The sequence below is a fragment of the Maniola hyperantus genome, chromosome 13 (genome assembly GCF_902806685.2).
Source record: "Maniola hyperantus chromosome 13, iAphHyp1.2, whole genome shotgun sequence".
NCBI classification, from domain to species: domain Eukaryota; kingdom Metazoa; phylum Arthropoda; class Insecta; order Lepidoptera; family Nymphalidae; genus Maniola; species Maniola hyperantus.
The window spans coordinates 3,369,582-3,388,190 of record NC_048548.1 but is presented as its reverse complement, the minus strand read 5'-3'; the positions used below and the strand labels follow the sequence as shown (position 1 = coordinate 3,388,190).

The 18,609-nt window shown below is 38.1% G+C and overlaps 2 protein-coding genes across 2 annotated transcripts in view; one reads left to right on the top strand and one right to left on the bottom strand.

Moving 5' to 3' along the window:
• Window positions 1-18,408, top strand: part of LOC117987841 (uncharacterized) — a 30,598-nt gene extending 12,190 nt beyond the window's left edge. The window contains exons 11-17 of the mRNA XM_069502675.1: window positions 90-382; window positions 1,764-1,875; window positions 3,219-3,362; window positions 12,490-12,599; window positions 13,354-13,458; window positions 13,644-13,852; window positions 14,394-18,408. Coding sequence (XP_069358776.1) covers window positions 90-382; window positions 1,764-1,875; window positions 3,219-3,362; window positions 12,490-12,599; window positions 13,354-13,458; window positions 13,644-13,852; window positions 14,394-14,544 — 1,124 coding nt within the window. The 3' untranslated portion in view covers window positions 14,545-18,408. The remainder of the gene's footprint in view (window positions 1-89; window positions 383-1,763; window positions 1,876-3,218; window positions 3,363-12,489; window positions 12,600-13,353; window positions 13,459-13,643; window positions 13,853-14,393) is intronic.
• On the bottom strand, window positions 4,014-11,714 carry LOC138403187 (uncharacterized). The gene is made up of 2 exons (XM_069502718.1): window positions 11,043-11,714; window positions 4,014-5,760 (listed from the first exon to the last, which is right to left on the bottom strand). The coding sequence occupies exons 1-2, from the start codon at window positions 11,057-11,059 to the stop codon at window positions 4,014-4,016; spliced, it is 1,764 nt and encodes a 587-aa protein (XP_069358819.1). The 5' UTR covers window positions 11,060-11,714.
• Window positions 18,409-18,609: the final 201 nt, after the last annotated feature.

The following is an 18,609-nucleotide window of genomic DNA, read 5'->3' as shown; positions in this document are numbered from 1 at the left end:
ACCAGTGGTAGATGCATCCGACTATTCGAAAGTACTTTTAAAAGTTAATTCGAATAAAAAAGATTTTTATTTTATTTATTTATTTATAGGTCTGCCTGAAATGTTCGAGTCTACTCTCATGAGAGGTCTGTCGGAACCGGTCGAGTCGTCGTCCAAAAGAGGTCAGCCTGAACGGGCCCAGTCTCCGCTCATAAGAGCACTGCTTGAGCCGGTCGAGTCGCTCCTGATAAGAAGTCTGGCTGAACAGGTCGAGTCCTCGTCCGGCAGAGGTCTGCCTGACGTGGTCGAGTCGCCGCCCGGGCGAGGTCTGCCTGAGCTGGACGGATGCGACCTGGATATGACTAACTGCCCGGAGTACGAAGATCCGCTGCTTGCTGTCACGGTATGTATGCAATTTTATATTAATTCCGTATCCAAATAGTTGCCAAAGTAGTACGGTATTTGACAACTAGTCAAATCAGTAACTTTTTATCAAACGTCAAAACGCGCACTTAGTATGCGATATCCTATGAAATACTGAAATGTGACGTCATATCATAATGATGTACTTTTTTAGTTTAATCGATAATTAATAATCGTTATTAACTTATTACACTTAAAACTAACAAAGGATGTGGATTCTACGTATTTTGGAAGACCCTCTATTTAATAATCACTGAGAAATTATTTATTTTTGATGTACCTAGTCAAATACCCAATTGATAGTAGGGGAGCCCAAGAGGCTAAATAGGGCATTCACTTCTGATTGGTTGTTGTTTGCTCACTATTGGCTATAATTCATTGTTGCAACAAGAATACCATAAATTCAGCCAATCACAACAATAGATTCTTGAACTGTAGTCATAGTATGACCTGATTTTTAGGGTTCCGTACCTTAAAAGGAAAAAACGGAACCCTTATAGGATCACTTTGTTGTCTGTCTCTCTGTCTGTCTGTCTGTCCTGTGTAGTTCCTGTTGACCTAGAATCATGAAATTTGGCAGGTAGGTAGGTCTTACAGCAGAAAATCTAAAAACCGTGAATTTGTGGTTACATCACACTAAAAAAATTAAATTGTGGTCATAAACTAATAATTAGTATTTCAGTTTTCGAAGTAAGATATCAAATGAGGTATCATATGAAAGTTCTTCACCTGTGCATTCTAAACCAGATTTTTATTTATTTTATGCATCATAGTTTTTGAATTATCGTGCAAAATGTCGAAAAAATACGACTGTAGTACGGAACCCTCGTTGCGCGAGCCTGACTCGCACTGGGCCGCTTTTTGTATAGAGAATAATTTAAAAAAATGATGTTTTTTTAAATTATTTACAGTTTACTTTAACAATGAATTCTAGCCCCATAAACTATCACTATACAAAAAAATCACATTTTATTACTACATTCCAAGATCCTATTGCGATTGTAATAAAATGATTGATGCAGGTTTTACGGAATCGACCAGCTGTTTTCTGTTAGAAATCGTACTTTTGGCAGGACAGTTGACACATAGAGTGAACTAGCTTATGCTCGCGACTTCGTCCGCGTGGACTACACAAATTTCAAACCCCTATTTCACCCCCTCAGGGGTTGAATTTACAAAAATCCTTTCTTAACGTATGCCTACGTCATAACAGCTATCTGCATGCCAAATTTCAGCCCGATCCGTCCAGTAGTTTGAGCTGTGCGTTGATAGATCAGTCAGTCAGTCAATCCTTTTATATATTAGAAGAAAGATTAAATATGGCGAGTTCGTTCTCATAATGTGCACTGTATCTAATTCAGGGCTACCACAATCGGGATGAAATGGACATCTGCAAACATTACAAAGGAGGCTCTGACAAAACCTGTTTCAAAGGCTTGCGCTGCCGTAAACGTCACGTTGCCAAACATCCAGGTGAGATTCAAAACTACGCTTTCCGGTACGAGGTCGCCATTCTAGCGCCTTGGGACCCCAACGTCTATAAACGAACTTTAACGGTAAAGGAAAACATCGTGAGTAAACATGCATGCCTGAGAGATCTCCATAATGTTCTAAAAGGTGTTCAAAGTGTGCCAATCCGCATTTGGATGTGTGGTGAACAATGGCCTAAACCTATCTCATTTTGAGGGGAGACCCGTTCTCAGTTGTGGGCTGACGATGGGTTATGTTGAGGATTCAATATCCGTAACCATTCCCTTTTCACGTTCCATTAGACTGCATTCATCAAAATCTAATTATATGTATAAAAAAGTCTCATAGGCGAAGACTCCCCTTTACTGGCGAAACTACAAAGTCTCGATCACCGCCGCAAGGTCGCCGGCTTATCAGTGTTTTATAGGTTATATTTCGGAGAGTGTGCTCAGGAACTTTTCGATCTTGTCCCCCCTTCACCATTTTACCACCGAACCGCAAGACGTCGGGCGAGTTTCCATCCTTATGTCGTCGACATTCCATCTACACGCACGAAACGTTTTGCGTCATCATTCCTCATACGTATGGCTAAGGTTTGGAATACTCTTCCGCGATATGTGTTTCCTACCAATTACAACCCGGGTATCTTTAAAACATGAGTGAATAGGCATCTTCTAGGTAAACGCGTCCCATCTTAGGCCACATCATCACTTCCTATCAGGTGTGATTGTGGTCAAGCGTATACCTATAATGAATAAAAAAGTCTCAACTCACTCACTGACGGACTCATCAACGCCTAGCCTAAATAAACCCTTGGACCTAGAACCTTGCACAGAGGTTTCCGTTATAATGTAGACCAGGAACATAGCCAGATTTTTTAGCCACGGGAGTGAATTCTATCTAGTTAGGATTCCATACCTCAAAAGGAAAAAAGGAACCCTCATAGGATCACTTCGCTGTGCAAAGCTAGTCACTTTCTCGTCAGCGGTGGGACAAGTGTCTGGTAAGTGACAACTTTGGACTATATTCTCGCTTGAGAAATGTACAATCGATGTATGATTTCATATCAATGGATAAAAGAGATAGTTCAGCGCAACCGTCGTCGTCGAAGTTGTTTTTCTCTCTCTCTCACTATCTCTCTCTCAGCGGCGCTTTGCGTTGTTCTTGCGTGTTATTTCGTTGCAAACCGAAAAGAGTCTATTGACGTTTTTTTTTTGTTAATAGGTAATGAACCAATTTCCGAGCAAGTATGAGTACTTTTTTGTTTGTTAACATTTCTAATAGTTGAAGATCAGTATATAATAGTAGTTATATACTATACTATGTATTACATTAATTTGTCACAGACGGCTGGACGTTAGACCGAGTGCCGGTGGTGGCCAAATGCTACACCTTCCCGCTGCCCGCGCCCGGCTCGCTCATCAACGTCTACGTCATACACGTCGCGCACTTCAACCGCCTCTACGTGCACATCGTGGACAACGTTCCCGGTGAGTACTATGAAGCGTGACTTTTGGATTTTAGTCCCGGACTCCACCAGAGCGGAGACGAGACGAGAGGAAAGGAAATGTGATTTAAACAACCAACAAAATTTCGTTATTGCCGTATTTCGTCTCCGCTCTGCTTCAGTGGATACCACTGAGCGGAGATGTATCATATTTGCATGGCACTGTTAAGAGGTCCGCTTCGACAGTCTTTTGAAAAAAAAACCACAAGAAATGTCCAACGAATTTAATTTGGAAATTCACACACACGGAACTTTTACTTCACGCGAATACAGTAGTTTCAGTGTTAACTATTCAATATGGAAATGTGGACTGCTTCGCCGCCTCGCGGGTTGTTCGCTTTATATAAATTGAAATGCTGAAGCAGCGAATTAACACATCATGTTAAAATTATTAATTTATAACATTTCCCCCCTTTAAACGAAGCTTTAATTTAAAATAAAGCGTAGTAAAAAAAAAGAAAAGGAAAAGGAGAGAAATGGTAAAATATTCTACATAATTTAATTATTTGTAAGATTTCTTTTGGATGCACTAAGATTTCGAAGGTCTACAGATGCGTTATCTTCATCATCTGTTATCTGTGACATTTCAATAGAACTTTGGATTTTGTTTTCTTTATGCGAAATCTTTTTGCGATTACATTGGTAAAAAAATTTGGATGCAGAATTCGTTGCAATTACGTTGTTTAAAACATTTGACAATCTTATAACATAAAAATAGAAAAATTAACGAAATAATTATATAAGTAAAAGCAGAGTAATACGAGCTATATTTTATAAAATGAGATTCCTCTTGGATCCTGTTGATTTGCAACTCAAGATCGTTGAATTGGTTTATCGAATTTTTTAAGGAATCTAAATTAATATTACTTAGGTTAATAGGTGATAGAAGAGGAATCGTTTTGTTAACAATCTCTTGGTTGCAGCAGTTATCATTAGTTATATCAAAATTAATATTAAAGTTATTATTATCAATAGTTAAATTTGAAATGGTAGAAGGTATAAATTGAATCGTTTTAAAGTAACCAATGCAACCTTTGTTCAGTTTTAATATTCCAGTGCCAGATATAGAATAATCCTTAAAGTTATCATTACAATTGATAGTTAGTTTGCTTGTTTTTGACTGTACAAATATCCATTGATTATTTTTTAATTTATGCCATATGTCAATAAGACCATATAGGATTTTCGGTTCACATTCCCTTGGTAAAGATAGAGTCACTTCAGTTAAAAGTTTTGTCTCGCATGAAGGATTCGAATTTACAGAATAAATTGACTCTAATTTACAGATGGAATTTTCACTATTTAAAATAGTACAATCTCTTAAAGTATCTAATAATACGTAATTTAATCTATCGTCAGTTATAGCTAAATAGGGTTTAGTAGGTTTGATTAAGGCAAAACTTTTGGATTGTCCTTCGTAATGAGGAGTCGGGAGCGGGATTGTTTTATAGACGTTATACTTAACGGGAGAGACAAGAGGGATCTGTATTACAAATACTATCTTATTGTTATAGAAATAGGAGACTAACTTAGATATATCTATAATGGTATGTATATTTTCTATACTTAGTGCTACAGGAAAATCTAAACCTTTATTGATTGAGTTTCTGTGTTTAGACAGTTCATCATACAGTTTTACAGGACTTAGAACAGAAGGATGTAGAACATTAACTTTTGAAAACAAAATTGCGTTTATTACAGTATCGAGAAAATTTGAGATAGCTAGTAAAGAGCTTTCGATTATATTAACTAAGCTATTAAATCTAGTTAAATACATTAATTTTTCATTATCACTAGTAACATAAGACAATATATCGTTTAATTTATTAATCTGAGAGTTTAACTTTATCTCATTTTGATTTAACCTAGAAATAGTAGAATTAAAAGTATTAATAGACGACTTAACTATATGAATATTATCTTTCATTAAATGAAATATCTCAGATTCAGATCTCTGACAAGAGCTAATTGCAGCATCATATTTTCGGGCATCTTCAGCATCTAAAGTGCCAAAGAAAAACTTAAGGATTTCACCACCAAATTCTAAAGATCTTTTGAATCTAGCAGGATTTTCGCTTGAGATAATATGAGATAGAGATTGAGCCTTGAGATAATTGGATTCTAGAAGTACTTCAATTGGACTAAAAACATCTTTGCAGCTAGAGTACTCTTCTGGTTGCAACTTAGCACAAACTAGAGAGGTTTTAACAATCAACCGGTCAACTTTGTCAAGCTGTGGTTCCAATGAGACGGTGTTGAGATGCGTGATTACTCTCCAATAATCATTGTAGAAATAAATTTTTGTAATGGGGTCGAAATATATTCCAGGGCTATGCGTTATGGGTGTAATCATTGGCTCAGACGAGACGTAGGAGAAAAATCTGAAAAGAATGATAAGCTTAAGTTACAGCGAGCTTAATTAAATTAGTATGATACTTAACATGTTTTCTATTTATTAATAAAGTAACATTATGTTTTCCATTTATTTTAACGATTTTGTAAGGGCCTTTCCATATTGGAGATAAGGCTTTACGAAGTCTGTGATGGTATTTTAAATATACCATGTCACCAACTTTATATTCTATGTTAGGATTAGAACTTGAATCATAGATTTGTTTTGAAGATTCTTTACTTGATCTAATATACTCTAAAGCTTTTTCGCGGCTTACTTTCATTCTATACTGAAGCGCACGGACATACTCGTGGTATGTAACATTATTATCTGTGTCGTAGAGAGAATTAGGAAGGGTTGGTTTCTGTCCAAACAGAAGTTCAAACGGAGTAAATTGAGTAGTAGTATGAGGAGTTGTATTATACGCGAGAACAGCTGTTGCTAGGTAGCAATGCCAATCATTTTGATTTTCGTTTACAAAGGATTTTAGGTATTCTTTAAGAGTAGCGTGGCTGCGTTCCAGCGCACCGTTAGTTTGGGGATGGTAAGGGCTAGAAAGTAAGGGTTTGATTTTGAAAATATCGGTAACTTGTTTAAACAGGTCTGATGTAAAAGTCATGGCTTGATCAGTAAGGATCATTTTAGGAATAGCGAATAAGGACATAAAGTGGACCAGATTACGGGCTACTTCTTCACTTGTTGAAGAAATCATAGGATAGACACATAGGAATTTGGTAAGATCATCTTGCAGAGTCAGTATGAACTTGAACTTTTGGAAACCTGCTTCAGGTAAGACACCAACTATGTCCAGAGCTAATCGTTCAAAAGGCTTTGTGCTCGTGGATGTAATAACCATGGGAGCTTTATTGCAGGCTCTTAAAGGTTTGTTAACTTGGCATAGTTTGCAAGACTTCACATAGCGTTCTATGTCAGTTCTCATTCCTTTCCAGTAGTATGAGGCTTTAATTCGACTATACATCCTATTCACACCAGGATGTCCTGCTATGGGAGTGTCGTGATTCTCTTTGAGAATTGTAGGAACTTCAGCTGGAGTTGGAAATATTATTTGATTTTTATAAATATGTATTTTGATATCAGTGTTATGAAATACGTAGGAAATCATATTATAAATTTTGGTATAGGATAATTTAGTAAAAGGTTCAGAGAAATCGGAGATAGCTATTTCATCAATGCTAGGGTGATGTGATATAAGTTCATCACGAAGCATCATCAAAGTGTCGTAAATGGAGCGAAAAGTTGTCTCATCGTAATGATGAACCTTGGTAAAAAGAAAATAATATGTTTTATTATTTTTTGTAACTGACCTTACCGAACATTGTTCACGTTCGGCTTCTAACAATGAAGCGGTGTCGGTTATCTGAGATAATAATTCCTCACAATGTGGCATTGAGTTGTCGAAATCTAGAGAAACGGGGCATGCAATAATTTTGCATTTGGAAAGATGTAAAGCTTGTGAGTGTTCTTCAATTTTTGTGTTAGAATCTGGTAAAGAGTTTGTAAGTTGTTTCTTAAAATATGCCTCGTAGGAAAGCTTAGTAAGATTATCTGTATTTATAGCATGAATTGGGATGCGAGACAGAGCGTCTGCATTTGAATTTAATTTTCCAGGTTTGTAAATAATCTCGTAATCGTATTCCTCAAGTTTGAGGCGCCAACGGACGAGTTTGGAACCAGGATCTTTGACGTTGAAGAGCCATACTAAGGGCCGATGATCTGTTACGATTTTGAATTTAGTGCCGTAGAGATATGGTCGGAAAGTTTTAACGGCGAATAAAATAGAAACTAACTCCTTTTCTGTGGTCGAGTAATTTCCTTCTTGTTTGTTTAAGGTTCTAGAAGCATAGGCTATTGGTTTGTCCTTGCCGACAGGGCCTTGAGATAGCACTGCGCCAACGGCGTAGTTGCTGGCGTCTGTGGTAACGATAAATGGTTGAGAAAAATCAGGGTATTGGAGAAGAGGAGCTGAGGTTAACTTTTCCTTCAGGAGGTTAAAAGCTTGGTCTTGTTCTATAGACCAATGAAAAGTGACATCCTTTTTGAGTAAAGATGTTAGAGGTTTTGTGATCTTGGAGAAATTGTCAATAAATCGGCGGTAATAACCAACGAGACCGAGGAATGATTTTACTTCTTTAGGATTTTTAGGAATTGGGAAATCACAGACTGATTTAATTTTTTCTGGGTTTGGAGAGACACCTTTATCCGTTATAATGTGACCTAGATAGGTGACTTCCTTTCTAAGGAATTCACATTTATCCGGTTGTAATTTGAGATTATAATCTCTGAAACGGTTGAATACCATTTTCAGTTTTTCACAATGTGATTTGAGATCTGCACTATAGATGATACAGTCATCTAAATAGACATAGCAATGTAAACCTTGAAGACCTGATAATACTGTGTTCATAAGACGTTGAAAAGTACTGGGAGCGTTCTTAAGTCCGAACGGCATCCTAGTGAATTCGTAGTGGCCTGTTGAACCATTTGTGTTGACTACAGTAAAACCAGTTTTAGGTGCATCTGAAGGATTCAGCGGAATTTGATGGAAACCGGAGACTAAGTCCAGTGTGCTAAAATATTTGGAATGACCTAGTTGATCTAGGATATCTGTGATCAAGGGAATAGGATATACTTCGGATACAGTGACGTCATTGAGGCGGCGGTAGTCGATAACTATTCGCCATTTCTTTTTCCCGGATGCGTCCATTTTTTTGGGAACCACCCAAACGGGAGCATTCCATGGAGAGATAGACGGTTTAATAATTTTCTGTTGTAGCATTTTCTGGATTTGGGAATCGACTTCGTTTTTATGACATTCGGGAAAACGGTAAGATTTTACATTAATAGGAGAGCTATTACCCGTGTCAATGGAGTGTTGAATAGCGTTAGTATGAGTTAGAGTGTCTCCTTCGAGATAAAATATATCAGAGTATTCAGAACAGCACTCTAAGAGAACTTTTCTCTCCTCATCGTTAAGATGTGAGTGTCTTATAAGACTTAGAACACGATCGAGTCGATTTGATGAAGAATTAGAAACGTGGTTGACAATTTCGGGGGATTGAGACACTTGGTGTAGTTCAGAGAAGTCTATAGGAGTTAAATGAACCTTGAAGTCTTGGATTTCTATTTGAGATTCAGTGGTATTTAAAACAGAGACATTGACTTTATAATTAGGCTTCAAACTTACTATACAGTTTGCTATATATACACCTTCGGATATAGAGTGATCTAATATGAGTGCGTCTTTTAAATGACGTAACTCGAACTTGTCATTTGAGACAGTGCATTCAACAATAGCTTCGGAGCGAGCCGGTATTATATATCTAGGGCTCGAATAATGAATTGGTAAAGTGTAATTTGAGATAGTAAGGGATTTAGTATTATAATCGATATTAGTATGGAAAAAATGTAGAAAATCGGTACCTAAGATACCGTCTGATTCCAGATTCAGAGCGTCAGTTATGACGTGGAATTTAAAAGAAATGGTGTGGTCGTTTATAATAAGGTTAAGCACAACTGTTCCTAAAGTTTCGCTGTAGGAATCTTTATCGTTTATGCCTTTGAGTTTTATAATTTCTTGAGACAATTGGGGCTCTGCTGGTAAACACGAGCGCTTAATAATGCTGACACTTGCGCCTGTGTCAACTAAGAAACAGAGAGGTTTTTTATTACATTCTATTTGTAAAAATGCATGAGGTAAGGACACCAACCTTTTCAGGGTGCTTGTTTCGAAGATCGGGACGTCTTTAAGAGGCAATGAGCTTTTGCTTGCGTCGCTTTGGGGGTCATTTTGAATGACTTTAGAGTTTGTAAGACTCAGTTGATCCTTTGAAGGAAACTGAGATTTAAAGGATTTTGTAGTATAAGAGCTAGTATAAGAATTAGAATGAGATATAGTATTATTTGAGCAATCTTCTTTGGAATGCTTTGTATTCGATTTTGTAGGAATCAGTGAGGATTTAGGATATGATTCAGCGATATTTTGGCAGTCTTTTGGTGATTGCCGGGATATAAAAGATTTGGTATAAGATTCAGTGTGACTCGGACAGTCATGTAGCGATTGCCGAGATATAAACGATTTGGGAGAATTAGTATAAAAGGATTTAGTAGTTCGAGTGCCATTTTTGATTGTTGATTTCGGCAGGCACGCATCCGAAATCAGTTTAAGTTTTTTGATTCAGGGACGTAACTATTTGTCACTTCATTTAAGGATTCAGAGTATTCATACATGTTAACATTAGCACTGTTACTATGAGAGGGACCTGACGGAGGATGAGAGTTCATCCGACGCTGATTATTATTATATTGGCGCTTACGACATTCTGAGATAAGATGTCCTTTGTGTTTACAATAGGCACAGGTTTTGACGAAATTTGAGTCCTTTGATGAACTTTGACTTGTTTCTGCAGAATATTGAGGGTTAGCGGGAGGAATATGGAAAGATGATCTCTGTGTAAATTCGCGCCTTTTCTTAAAGCACTCTGAGAAACTATGATTGGTCTTCTTACATAAGGAACAAAATTTAGTTGGATGTTTTGGTTGAGTAATTTTTACAAGTTTGAAAATTTTTTCTTCTTCGACTGCTAGAGAAATTGCTTCATTAAGTGTCGAAGGGTTTCTGCAGCGGACAATATAAGAAATATTAGGGTTAAGACCTAATTGGAATAAGCTTAAGGCGAGTTCTTCCATAGCTGTGATTTTGCCTAGAAGGAGATTACGATCAGTGCATGAATTTTGAATATCAGCTTGAAGTCGAGTTAGGCATGCTTCGAGTCTGATAGAATATTGTGTCACACTTTCGGACTGGCCCTGTTTACAGTTTTGGAGATCAAGTAGCAGATGGGACGAGTGTTTTTTCTCGCCAAACGTGCTTTTTAAATATGATTTTAATTCATCCCAATTATTGAAATTTTTAAGGCTACAGGCTAATTGAGCTTTGCCCTCAAGTTGGGAGATTATATATTTACATAAGATATTTTGCTGGTCGGGAGCAGCTAAACTAATTGCGTTATCGCAGTTAGTTAGGAACGCGGCAAGAGTTTCCCGATTCCCATCATAAGACCTTACGAATTTAGTGAGTATAGAGAGAGTCACTTTTGCGTCCGAACTTTCTGACTTTAAACTCATTTTTGATTACTGAAACTGAGATATGGAGAGAAAAAAAAAAAAAGGATTTAAATTTAAAATACAGTACGAAAATATACAATTTAGACAATTTACGCTTTTTATACAAAATTAATATAAACTACTTACAGGATAACGGCAAACATCACGATTTATTTTTCACAAAAAGGTTTTCACTTTGATGTCACTGCACTGAAAGTTAAATTAGGTCGATGCGTTTGCGACACGTGAAGGCTTTGAACTGTACGGAATGCGTCTCGTATTTCACGCGGCGACGATATCGAGTAGGTTTCTGAAGATATTGAAGAAATTGTATTTCGTAATTTTGAAGGCTTAAAATTTATTTCACTGATGTTTTTGAGTGAGTCCAGGATATTCGCGTTCTTCGTGTGAGATGCGGGCTCAGTCTGGCAGGCTGAGACTTATCGTCGATCTTGAGTAGAACCGGTGCTTAGTGGTTGTGATGCGGGCTCAACCCTGGGGGCGAGGCTTATCGTCGATCACGACTGCGATGACCTCAGGATTCTTTGGATGCTAAGGGTCCTCTTGCGTGAACCTTCTTAGCATCCCACTTCTGACACCAATTGTTAAGAGGTCCGCTTCGACAGTCTTTTGAAAAAAAAACCACAAGAAATGTCCAACGAATTTAATTTGGAAATTCACACACACGGAACTTTTACTTCACGCGAATACAGTAGTTTCAGTGTTAACTATTCAATATGGAAATGTGGACTGCTTCGCCGCCTCGCGGGTTGTTCGCTTTATATAAATTGAAATGCTGAAGCAGCGAATTAACACATCATGTTAAAATTATTAATTTATAACAGCACGAACAAAGCGGAGATGTGAGTTGTGCCTCGCAAGCTGGCGACGGCGCGTAGTGGAGACGAGAAGAGGTGAGCTGCGTGCAGTGAGCGGCGTCGCTTCAACTCGACATCCAACGCTTGCTGCACACAGCTCAGTTTCTCTCTAGCCAGCAGACATCTCCGCTCTAGCCAGCATACATCTCCGCTCCAGTCTAGCTAGTACCACAGCCTTGAAATATACAGTCTAATTACGAATGTACTTGTACAGAGCAACGGTGGGGTGGGTTGCGGAGCGCGGACGGCGGGGCCCGCTGCGCGCAGATTCGCGTAGTCTGCGCGTTTGATGGACGAGGGTTTACGTGAGCGTGGTTTTAAATTTTTTTTTTTTTTTTTTTTCTTTTAAAGTGTCGTTTAGTAAGTTCTATCATAAAATGGTGCATTACTGTTCTGTCTACGGATACGACTGTTCTGTATGCGAATTCTAAACAGAACAAGGGTCTAAAATTTCACCGATTTCCCCGCGATTTTAATCCCAATTTTTTGAACACGTATATACCTACACGAGCGGCGGCATCGCTCGACTTCAAAGGCGTCGAACAACTGGTAGTATTTCGTTAAACTGTGCTAGTGCGCATCTCCGCGCAGCTTGTGGTGGAAACACCTGTGCTGAAAAACATCTCTTCTCGTCTACCCCTGACCTCCGATTAGACGGCGGACGTCCTAACCACTAGGCTATCACAGCTATATTATGTTATAAATGTTTGTTATAGGAAGCCAGTCAGTTTCTAATTTCGGAGTGGTGTTACCGCCGACGTCGTTACGCGCGCTCGTGGAAGACATGAACAGCGCGGCCACGCGGAGGACGTACAAACCTCTTCAGGTAACCTTTTGAAACGAGTATTATTATTTTGAGTAAACCTGTGATAACCTACTGTAGCTGAAGGGTTGATGTAATGAAGAACCAGCTATGTACAATATGTTATGTATGTATGTATGAATGTTATGTACAATACAGACGGGCTCGCGAGCTTTATATAATACAATGGTAGAAGATGTTGACGTGACGAGCGGATGATAGGGAATGTGGAATCTTGTAACGTGCGTGACCAGGAGGATTCCCCACTGCGTTCCAAATTTGAATATTGTTGTGTGGCAGCTGCGAAGTTTTCCTAATAGCTGCCAGCCAAGTAACGGTAGAGGTTGCACCTCTACACTACTGGTTAGGACGTCCGCCTCCTAATCAGAGGTTGGGGGTTCACGCACCTCTAACTTTTCGGAGTTGTGTGCATTTTAAGTACATAATTAAATATCACTTGCTTTAACAGTGAAGTAGCAGATGGCCTAAAACCATTCTGTTCCCTACCCAGAAACCCTAAATGGTCATTCTGAGAGGTGACCCGTGGTCAGTAGTGGATGGGGATGGGATGATCATGATGATGGTGACTAAAACATTTACGTAACATATACGAATATATGTGTATACGAAACGAATTACGAATAGGTATGTTTCATCGATAAATGCGCTTGGAACAGAGATGCAAATTAAAAAACAGTAATCGTGTCCGCCATATTATTGTGATAGCCTAGCCAGAAATACATATATTTTGATAAATCCTCTCTTTTCTTATCACTAGATGAGACCAGCCACGGGCGAGCTAGTGGCAGCCCTGTACTCGCTGGACGACCGCTGGTACCGCGCCAGGGTCATCACGTACGGACAAGCCGACCGGAACCTTGAGGTAACACAATGCAGATTTGTTTCTAATTATTTTTGACCCAACCAGGGAATTGAACCCAGGACCTCCGTCATTTGCAGTCGAAAGTGCTAATTTCTAACCAAGAGTCTAGAGTCTAGACCAACGAGACTGTCAAAAATATATTATAGTATATGCGGTGGGCTTACAAAACGGTTTATTTATTCCAGGTCATGTACATAGACTACGGAAACGTGATGTGGGTTAGTCAGGAATCCATAAGGGAGCTGGAGCCACGCTTCTGGTCGCTACCGGCGCAAGCTGTGACGTGTGTACTCGCCGGCGTCTCGATGCAGACTGGCGACTGGTCTGACTGGAATGCCGCGAAAAAGGCGCTCTTGAACTTAACAAACGAGCGCGTGCTGCAAGCCCGTGTCATGTGAGTATAAATAACTACAGGCAAGATTACCGCCACGGCGCTATTGGTACTTTAGCTGACTGACTGACTGACATGGGTGCCAGCTTCACCTTTTCGACCTTCGTTCGAGTCGCGGGTCGCCCCCCCTCCCCTTACCCGCCCACCCCACAGAGGTTTTGTAAAGCATTGTCTGTGTCGGTAAGACCTCCAAAACGTCACATAGGTATGAGTGACAGAGACAACGCTCTACAAAGCTGAAATCTCGTTCTAAAGGTCGATGTATATTATTTTCTGCCGCGTACTGTACTATATTTCCTGCTGCGTTTCTAAAGCTACCCATACTGTAATCATATTAATTTTAGATTTTTTAAAGATCCCGTGGGAACTCTTTGATTTTCCGTTATAAAAAGTAGCCTATGTCACTCTCCAGGTCTTTATCTATACTCATGCAAAAAATCACGTCCATCCGTTTGAACGCGACGTGATTGAAGGACAAACCAACAAACAAACACACTTTCGCATTATTTTTTTTTATAATAAGGGTACTAATTTTTGTCACCAGAGAGAGGGGCTTAGACGAGATTAAGATAGAGTTGTTCGACGCCGACGGGTTCAATATCGTGGAAGAGCTGGCCGCCAAGGAGTACATTGACTTGGAGCCATATGAGATCATAGACGACACCCACATTACTCACAGAAGGATCATACCCTAGGGTTATTAAGGCTTTATTTACTTCGCGACAGCTCGATATAGCAATTGGGTGTTTTCCTACTTTTGAATTTGATAAATATTATTACTTTATTATAAACTAGGATAAAAATAATGACGTAGGTACGCTGAAAAAAATATCATAATCCAACAAAGATTTGCAAAGTAACAGGCATTTTAATTTTGGATTGGGAGGGTCTTCTATCCCTTTCTCGCAAAACCAAAATTTGTATGAAACCGCACGAAGCTACCTACTATGGCATTATTAAGGTGTGACGTCAAAAGGCTATATCGCTATCTCTGTCTAATCAGAAATATTTAAATGCTTATAACTTTTTGTTATTTGATCGATTTAATTAGTGTTTCAGTTTACGTCATTATTTTTATCCTAGTTTATAATAAAGTAATTAAAAAATTGGAGTCAAATACCCATTTGAGGTATGAGGCGGGGGACGCCCCCACCCCGATTGCCATCTCGACCTGTCGCGTACTATGTTCCAAAATAAGACTGTTCCTATATACAAATGCGCATCCCATTGTGAGTAGACCTCAGTTTTATAGTTGATCCATTACAAACGTGCGAACTGGGTCATAAATCATTTTTATCAAACCTTTCGCTCGCACTTACAGGCCTTATGGAACTGGAACCTGATGCTCTGGTGTTGTGTATAACAGTAAAAACACGGATTTGTTGATAGTCAGTACAGTTCTTGCAATTCACGAAGGCGAGTAGCTCATGCTTGTGTTTAAGTCGTATCGGTATTAGTAACGTACACTGAATGTGTGCGTTTGCGAGCGCTTGCTCGCGACTGATTGGTCCGACATGCACGCACACTTACACAACCAACACAGGTAAAGTCCACTCGCCTTTGTGAATTGCAAGAACTGTAACCGGTTATAAAGACCAGATGTAGTACGCGACAGTGCGGGATAGCGCGGGTGACGTGCGGGGCGTCCCCCGCCTCATACCCCGATTGCAATCTCGACCTGTCGCATACTATACCTGCGTCCGTACGGTATCCCTTTATACGACTTCTGCAGCCATTAATATTTAATACCTCCTTCCAGTTTAGCCCGCTTCCATCTTAGACTACATCATCAATTACCACCAGGTGAGATTGCAGTCAAGGGCTAACTTGTATCTGAATAAAAATAAAAAACTCAAGATGACTGATATATGTTTTTGTTACGCGGACGTATGATTAGAAAACTTATTGTGCGCGAACGATACTAGATGTTACCCATTAGATATTTTGATCAAACATGATCCATAAAATAAAGAACACCACAAACAATGGTTCCGATTCTCTAGTCTCTCTCTAAACTAAATTTAGAGTATCTGCATCCTTTTCTTTTTACTAATGCTAAAAAAGGAACGGAACATGACTTTCACATTTAAAGACTCTAAATTTTAGTGCACAATACAAATTTAAACAGTAGGTTCGCGAGTGCGTGCCAAAATCACGGGTTCATCTAAAAATTAAATTTAGAAATGTCAAACTGCTTCTGTCCTTTTCATATTACAATAGTAAGAAGAGGGTGCGAATACTCTAAAATTAGGTTGTGCTTAGAATCGGTGCCATTAATTTATTAAAAGGTGCTCCGATTTATAAGTAGATGGATAGATAAATTATTTATTGCCACACGAAAAAAGTAAGTAGATTATTATGATATTCGATCTCAGTTTCCGAAAAATTATCTAAGTAAATAAACTATGCTCAACTTAAGTTTAGTAATAATAATAGAGTAGACAGGTACGCGACCTAAAATATAACTAATAAATTATTAATAATTAATAAATTTGACATTTTTGCAGATTACCAATACAGAAGTCAGAAATTGCCAAAATGCTTTTATTCGTCATATAAAGTTTATTGGCGGTCGTGAAACCTGGTCCTTATATTATTGATTATAATTTATTTACTTGGCCATTATTGTTTTAAAATGACGCTGTTCTTAATGTGCAAATTTAAATTTATTCGAAGAGATTATTAATTTTGTTTTTTAGGATTTTTAACGTATTTTAAGTGTTACGCCTAAAGTCCACTTAGTCGGCGAATCGAAAAACATGGGACGGTTCGGATCGGTATTTCGCATGAAACTTGGTTCCACAACGTAATGCACATATTCCTTCTGAGATTAAAAAAAAGACGCGCGAATCCTCGCGTATTTGACGGAATTCGTGCGTCTGAGCAAGACCAACGCCTACTGGTGCGCGCGCGTTCGCGCACACCCAAGCGCCCATTACGGGAACCAACGCGAAGTCACTCGTCGTCGTCAGTCGGAATTATTTTATTTTTATTTTATTTTATTCGTTTATTTGCAATCAACAGCGATACATACAATATAATTTTACATAATAACAGACTGAAAATAAGGCCAAATATGATTACAATTTTGTTTTACAGATTACTTAAATAGTTAATAATTATAAATTTATAACAGTACGTTTAAAGAGAAAAATTAGAAACTGACCTGTGTCGGATTTCCAAAATATCGCTGTCTTTTTCGTCTTCAACTTCCGATATGAGTAGCATCCATAGGAAGATCAATGTCAACCATTTTATAAGAGCTTCAACTACGAGAGTCAACTGATGTCCATCACTGTACTTAGTAAGATCGCACGAACGCGCGCGAATACGCGCGTAACCGTGCGCTTTGAATGCTAGTATGTATGACTTAAATCGTTCGCATTTCGATTCGACGATCTATGAGACTTTAGGCATGTTAAAAACTCGTTGAATTTTTTAATGAAAAAAGAGTACGAAACGCTTTTATTTTTTTAAGTATAGTCTATAGATGTAGTGTAGATATTACTTTAATGAATACTTTGTTGCGTGTTTTTTACTCAGGCCCACGGCCCATACTTGCTTATGGGCAGTTAGAAGAGTTACTATAAACTGATTTATAGTGCCTGAGAAAGGGCTCGCCAATTTTGCTCTATATGTCAACTGTTATGTCCAAAGTACGGTTTACTTTGGGTTTACAGTACGACAAGGCTCGTTTGGCACATGTAACCAAAACAACTTAGGTAGAACACGGGTTGCCAGCAAATAAAATCTCAATTTTACGGAATATATTGAAAATGTCAACGTCGAAAATCGAATGAGTTTTATCTAATTTTAACTAAATGAGAGTTTGGGAAAGCTGTCTCCCTGTTTCCAAATTGAGAAAGAATAATATAAACCATTTATAGGCCATGGACTTGCAACTTAGTTATCATGTTTTCCTGCTCAAATACTATATTTACCTAGTGCTATAAGATGCAGACATGCAGACACATTTATGTTATATCTTTTATAAGGATATATCGTGATGAACATACATTATATGGAATGGCTATAGTTAATATTTATTTTTAAAAAAAACAAAGAATTTCTGATTTTTTACTTCGCAACACCGCAAATAAGGCGTGACACTCCGCAAGATGGCGGCGGTAGTTCCGATTTTGGCCACGCGCCAAAAGAGCCTTGTCGCACTGTACCGTACTAACTGTGGTACTAAATCGTACTTTTGACAGGACAATTAACATGCAAAGTGAATCTGGCGAGTCCTTTTTCAAAATACATTATAGTTAAATTTTATAATGTTTTTTTGGCAGGTGTATGGATATGATTGTCTAATAGTACAGCATTTGAGCATTAAGAACATGTGCAAAAGGTTTTAAAGGTCCCTTAATGTTATTTTAATGTTATTTGCAGAATGTTTTTGTTTTAGCAGCTGATTTAGAAATATTTTTAGATAAAATGTTATTTCTATTATGTGAACTCTTTTATAGAAACTAATACTTTATGGACGAGTGAAAGCGCGCTAAGCAAATTTTTTAAGATTAAATAGAGTTGTAAGCAATAAAGAAGATTATTTTTTCCATTATAGTTTTATTTTCCCATTAAAGTTATAAATGGATACAATGTAGAATACATTTGAATTAAAATGTTCAAAAAAAAACACTCAGCCCTTCTTAAGGCACATCTAAACTTAAAAGCCTAAGCAATATATATTTTATTTGCTAATAAATAAAGTAATAATACATTCAATTTTAAAAAATAGAGATGCCTACATTTAAATA